This window comes from Apaloderma vittatum, unplaced genomic scaffold (genome assembly GCF_000703405.1).
Source record: "Apaloderma vittatum isolate BGI_N311 unplaced genomic scaffold, ASM70340v1 scaffold24006, whole genome shotgun sequence".
Classification (NCBI taxonomy): Eukaryota; Metazoa; Chordata; class Aves; order Trogoniformes; family Trogonidae; genus Apaloderma; species Apaloderma vittatum.
The window spans coordinates 1-6,736 of NW_009720379.1; the positions used below are offsets into that span (position 1 = coordinate 1).

The window sequence follows — 6,736 nt, forward strand, 5'->3', positions numbered from 1 at the left end:
ACATTCTGTGATTCTGTGATTCTGTGAAGCATACAGGGGTGGAGAAGACTTTGCTCTTTTATCCCTTCCACTAAGATGGACAGGCAGCATTCAGAACACTCCCCCTCCCAAAAAGAGATACCTTCAAAATCATCCTTAAGGAAGTCAGAGTTCTTAGTACTTATTTTGCAGGTTGGCCCAGAGTACCCAGGGTCACAGATGCACTTTGTGCCGTTGACGCAGCTGCCATGGCCGTTGCACATCTCTTCGCACTGGGGGCCGATGTACACATTGTCGATGGCCCAAGTCACTGGCTGGGATCCAGTAGGGTAAAATCCTTGGTACCATCTGAACCTTGCCAACCTGAAAAAGGCATGAAGTGTACTTACTTTAAATATTAGTTCCATTTTTTTTTTAATTCCATATATACATGCTACACTATGCATATATATAGTATTCTTTCTGTTGGAACTGGGTTGATAAATAGCTTAATTCTAGAAACTGACGGCTCTATCTAATTCCTTCAGTACCTCATGCATCTTGATGATGACGTTCAACCCAAGTACTGGCAGAAATAAAAATAACATTATTCATTAGGTGTAATACCAAAACTGAACGACGGACTTGAAAATGGGATTTGAAATCTAACCACTCTTCTCTCCATCAGTCACAGGGAGGATGAATGGCCGTGGTCTAACAGATTTCCTTCGGCTTTGGCTTACAGTTTCTGGGTCAGACCAGGCCACTTTCACCCTTTCCTAGAGAGTGAAATCCTACTTCATGCTGCCACCCTGCCCCAGGCAGACCACATGTGGAGCTGGGCTGCTAGGATTTCACCCTCAATTACATGTAAAGAAAACATAACCTGCTATGTCACCAGGTATTCAGCTTGCTTTTGGGTGGCTTAATCTTAAATCAGACTAATACTGCATATTGCAAGCTGTTAGTTTAAACTATATTCTCCTTTGGATTCTGTCCTGTCATTTTTAATTCACCTCCTAAGTTCTACTCACATCAATGCTGCATATAAAGATGAACCGACTGGGGAAGGAGGGAAAACAAATAAAGATGGAGAAAAACACTTGAGATGCTAATTTTATCCCCAGCTGAGAAAATGTTTTAAAGGAGGAAGAAAAGCAAAAGAGTGGAAGGGGGAAAGCAATTAATTGCCTTGCATGTTTAATGTGTCTTGTAAGAGATATATGAATGCAGCTGGTGAATCAATAGCGCAGGTAGCTGAGGAGATTTTTTGTCTTGATTTGCTAAAAAAGAGTTTTTATGAGAAGATTCAGGTGATAAGGGATGGATGGGAACATTACTCAAAGTTTCAAGATACCCAAGAATCAGAGTTGCTGGAAGTCAAAACCATTGATTTTAGTGCACCCTGAGCTGAAGGACACATGTGTGAAGTTGGAGGCGTTGGAAGCTGCCCTTCAGAAGAGATCTCTGCCCCACAAGCTGAATTCACTCCACCCCTGAGGTGTGTCAGCTCCTTCTCTCAGGCTCCCTTATGGTGAGGGCGAAGCGTGACCCATGTTGGAGGCAGAGAGTGAAATATCGGTCTTGGTGAAGTTGGTAGGGGTTTCTTCACTGGCTCAACTGGCCCTGTGCTTTTTCCTTTAGAACATAACTGGAATACTAGTTCTTAGTTACAGCTGTCTGCTGAGAATATATATTAATGTCCAAAATAACATCTGTAGTGGAAATAATGGATAATGTCTTCATCTTCACTTAAACACAATTGTTTTACACTTTGGAGATGAAAAGGGCTGGTTTTTTTTTTTGTTGCTGTTGGTCTTTTTTTGAGAATTACATAAGAAGTCAGGTATGGACTTTTTTTCTTGTTGTTCCACTGGATTGTGTTGGAAAAAATTCCCCTTCAGCCCTCTGGCCCAAGAATTTCACGTCACCAAGTGCTCCCTAGAAGCTGCTCTGCACTGCTGTGTTTGGCCAGCTACCAGCAGGGCTTCTGGCCCATTGCGTTGGGGAAGGAATAGGAAGGCAGGCAGGCAAACAGGACAGAAATACTCAGGAGCAGAGGACTAAATCAAAATATCTAGGAGGTTTAAACGAATTAAGAGTCTGCATAGTCAAAATTTTCATTTGGAGGGATGCATTGGTAGTTGAGTAAAGGGTCAAATAATTCTTTTCGGCAAAAACAGGACAAATGAGCTGCTGCAAGAGATGGTTACCCATTCCATGATTGAAATGTTAACTGCTATAAACAAGAAAATTCAAGTTTAAAATTTAAACGTTTTCTTAAATTATTGAACATCCAGGCTTTCCAGACTTGATTCTTATCTCATATAGGTCTTTTCAGACTTTCAGAGGCACATATGGGGCCACTTATTTAGTGGAGGGCCCACTGCATGCAGCAGTTTCATAAATGCTCAGTCTCATAGTTGCACAGACCGATAAAGCATCATAGTTGCATTGCTCATTTTCATTCATATGTGCTACAGTTTAATCCTTAATGATGTGATCTTTTACATAAACTGCTGCTAGAAGGCAGTTTTCCCTGAAAAAGTAAACAGGACTGTTTTATACTTAAAAAAAATACATACTACTATGTCTGCTGGCACGCACTGGTTTTCTGTGCTGTGTATCTGTTATCGTCCAACCTGGTTTGTTCCACAAGCTTGAAGTTTCTGAGTGACTGCAGTAGTTAATTTCTTAGAATCGAGACAACTTTACAGCTACAAGAGACCTCGAGTATTTAGATCAGTCCTTACACTGAAGTAGAATCAATTTTACACCAGCTCACATTTTACTGCATTTTCTAATGAATCTCAAATTCCGTACAAGAATATCCTTGATGAACTCAAATGGCCAATGCACTGCAGTACAGCATATTCAAAGTGCTTTAAGTCAGTTTTGCATTAATTTTACCGTGAACCCCACTTCCATAAAAATGACACCAATGAGATATATGGAAAAATGGGAAATAACCTGTGGTTATTCTATAGCAACATGAGGCACAACATATTTTTGGGAATTAGCTGAACACTAACATTCAGGATAAAAAGTGGAGAAAAAATTGGTCATCTGCTCTAGTGCTTCAGATCTTAAGCACTGCTCTTCTGCTGGGAGAATGTTTTGGAGGGGAAACAGAAATAAAATTAGGTAAAAAAGCAGCCAGACACTTACCCACAGAGGTGCAGTTTTCCAAAGTGAATGACCTCCCTTCTCCAGCCCTGGGTGGTGCCTGCATAGTAAGTGCTGCTTGGGTGATGCTCGGTGGAGCACAGGGAGCTGAGGTGGCTGCTGCTGCTGTAGCACAAGGGGAGCAGCAGGTGCCAGGTTGCCCCCAGATCTCGTGAGAACTCCAGCTTTACCGGGTCGGCAGAGGAGCTGTCAGTGGTGCAGCCGATATTGATCTGGGGGCCAAGACATGAAATGCAAAAGATGACACAGGGCAGGTGGTGGGACTCCTAATCACTTTTTGTCCTAGCCTCTCCTATTTGATAGAGTATTTATTTAGCCCAGAAAAATGGTGATTTAGGAACTTTTTTAACAACTGGGATGGTACAATCAGGACATGCACATAAACACAGAATAACAGAATCATAGAATGGTTTGGGTTGGAAGGGACCTGAAAGATCATCTAGTTCCAGCCACCTGCCATGGGCAGGGACACCTCCCACTAGGCCAGGCTGCTCAAAGCCCTGTCCAGCCTGGCCTTGAACACTCCCAGGGAGGGGGCATCCACAGCTTCCCTGGGCATCCTGTTCCAGTGTCTCACCACCTTCACAGTAAAGAATTTCTTCCTAATATTTAATATAAATCTACCATCTTTCAGTTTGAAACCATTACCTCTCATCCTGTCACTACAGTCCTTGATAAGAAGTCTCATCTTTCCTGTAGGACCCCTTTATGTACTGGAAAACCACTGTAAGGTGTCCCCAGAGCCTTTTCTTCTTCAGGCTGAACAGCCCCACCTCTCTCAGCCTGTTCTAATATGGAGGTGCTCCAGCCCCCTGATCAGAACACGAACTCTTGCACGTTGCCCTACCCATCCATGGGCAAATAGTATTCGCTTATCACAAAATGAATGTAATATGACATGCCCAACTACTTCTAGTAAGAGAAAACCATAAAGCTAATTAGATAAAATCCCAGAGGAGATCTGCTAACGTTGATGGAGCAAATGCATCAGCTTTTGCAGTCCTCTGTCCTCTGGCAAGCAGCAAAGTAGTAACAGCACCAGAAAAACGTGCATTTTTTAAACCAGAAACATTAAAACCAAAATGGGCAAACATAAACTTTTTGGTCCTCTTTTATGTTACACTTCTCCCCCCCCCCAAAAAAAAAAGAGCTTATGCCATATGGTGTGTGCTTATCACTTCAATATGCTCTTCAGCTTTCATACTCACTACCCTTTTGCTCATGTATAGTGGCAAAGCCCCAGGAGCCAGCTCTAAAAGAGTATCATAGCTGGATTGCATTTAGATTCAATGTCACACCAAAACATAGTTTAGCAGTGTCAAACTTCTCAAGGTGTTCCTACAAGACTGCTGATGTAGAGAGCAGTAGAAAAAGTAGAAAACTTAGATGAACAACCATTCTACTACTTAAAAAGATACAAAATTATAAAGATACAAAATTATATTTTGTATAGTATCTGAGACCTCTTAAGATGTATTTTTTCCACGCATCCAATGCAAACTAGTCTACTTTTCTTCCACACTGATATTAAGATGTTTTAGTTTCAGATTGCTTATATAAGGGAAGAAGAATGAGGCCCCTTTCAGGATGATTCTGCCATATAAAATAAGATGTACTATACTTACCATACAATAAATAAAAACCTAATACCAATAAAATACTAAGCCTATACTAAAAGTATGAAATGCTTGGGGGTTCTTAAATCTTTGTAGTGGAAAATAAGTGCCTTTCTAACATGCTGCTCTGTAATAAAAATCTCTTTGTTTCTAAAACCCAGTGATACTTAGAGCTGTGCATCAGAGTTGAAAATGTATCCTACATTGAATTTCCTTCATCACTCTTCAGCACACATGAGTCCCAGCAACCTACATTTGACTAGAAGGGCTGTCTACTCATCTGGAAGTTTAGAGAGACACTTGACCCAAAATATGTTTGGACTCTTGAGACACAGAGGGAAACGCTACTGCGTTATGCATAACTTCTTCATTTATACTAATATCCTCAAAAACGTGAGCTGAAAATTATGTTCTTACCACATATGGAAGTAAGCATGTAGATTTTATGAGGTTAATACTCTGAAGACTTATGAATATCTTAAAGTGACCCCAAACATTTTTGTTCTACAGGCTGTAATCTATATTTTAAAACAGAAAATGGTTTGCATTCAATTATTTATGAATTCATTGCATGACAAACTGAAGTGTGCGTGAGTATACAGCTAAACTTAGTTTTCTTGGAAACTCTTTAGTATCATTTTAGTAATTTTTTATAAACTTGTATCATTTGCTGATTAATGCTACAGCACGCTACGTTTTTGTTAAAAGCAGCCTGGGAACTGTGGCATAGCAATTTACATGAAAGATTCTTTTATGGTTTCTTAATGATGATATAATGATCCCTCTAAGCTAATACATAGCAAGCTAAATGGTTATTCCTATCGGTAGATGTCCTACCCAATGGGCAGTTTAGATTTTAGGCTAAACCAGAAACACATTTTAGTTTAGACTGTGTTGTCACTGGGGTACTTGTTTCCACTGACTTTATGAGAAGCACAAAAAATATGGTCCTTATTCATGAGCCTTAGATTACTCACTAATATGGGAAGAATCCAGGCCATCATGGCCAAAGAACAGCTACTCCTAGAGTGTCTATGAAAGCATGGGCAAAAGCAAAAGGAAGGCAGAACCTTGTCTCTCTGAGAAACCTTGTCTCTGAGAAAGTACAACAGTCCAGTTAAGCCAATAGGCAGGAAAAATTAATTTCTAGCATCACAGATGAAGATGTAGCTCTCCCCTGGATCAGCTGCACACTTGTCCTGAGTAGGCTGTGAAGTTGCAATCTGGACCCTCATATTTTGCGCATCGTCTTGTCTGTTGGTGGTGACTCTCCAACTTGTAGGACATAGACTTTAATGCTATCAGTGCAAGTATATAGATATACACTATATAGTATATAGATATTTAGTATATAGATATAGACAAAGACAATAGATATAGTATATAGATACAGACAAGAAAGCAGAAGATTTTGAGGCAAAAAATTCCCTTATCTATGTATTCAAAGCTTCATGATACACCCACACGAGGGAAAGTAATATCAAAGCATTTACAGTGGAAATTAGACAAACTTGTCTGCTTGGAAATCAGAGCTGAGAAAATACACTGAAGAACAGAACCTGAAAGAACAGAACTCTCTAAGAAAAAGGCAAAATAATGTTCTGAGGACAAGTACCTCGAACTGGATTATAGTATTTTCATTTACAGTCAGGTCCCTTGTTGTAATAGAGTGTTCTCCAACTTCATTTGAAACAAATACCATAGCTGAATCTTCTTCCCTGTAAAAAAAAGAAAGGAGTACTTTAGACTCAGTTTGTTACACAGTCACTTCTTTTCAATTTATTGCTGAGAGATGCTTACGGAGCTCCTTTAGATGAATACGGGCAATAGAGCCCAATGTTTCCACCAGGATAGAAAAACCAGTTGTCCTCTTTGGGACCAAAGTCAAATGTATCCAAAAGGATCACAGGATTCTTCAGGTTATTTCCATCAATAATAAAGTCATCAATAATCCAGATTTCTTCCTTTTTCCCTAC

At 40.1% G+C, this 6,736-nt stretch overlaps 1 protein-coding gene across 1 annotated transcript in view; it reads right to left on the minus strand.

Annotated features, from left to right (window-relative positions):
- Window positions 1-121: 121 nt before the first annotated feature.
- The window catches only part of LOC104275131 (reelin-like), a gene marked incomplete at its 3' end in the record, with an annotated part of 41,304 nt that continues 34,689 nt past the window's right edge, over window positions 122-6,736 (minus strand). The window contains exons 18-21 of the mRNA XM_009870999.1: window positions 6,561-6,732; window positions 6,376-6,478; window positions 3,127-3,356; window positions 122-342 (exon numbers count right to left, since the gene is read on the minus strand). Of these exons, the coding sequence (XP_009869301.1) occupies window positions 122-342; window positions 3,127-3,356; window positions 6,376-6,478; window positions 6,561-6,732 (726 nt within the window). The remainder of the gene's footprint in view (window positions 343-3,126; window positions 3,357-6,375; window positions 6,479-6,560; window positions 6,733-6,736) is intronic.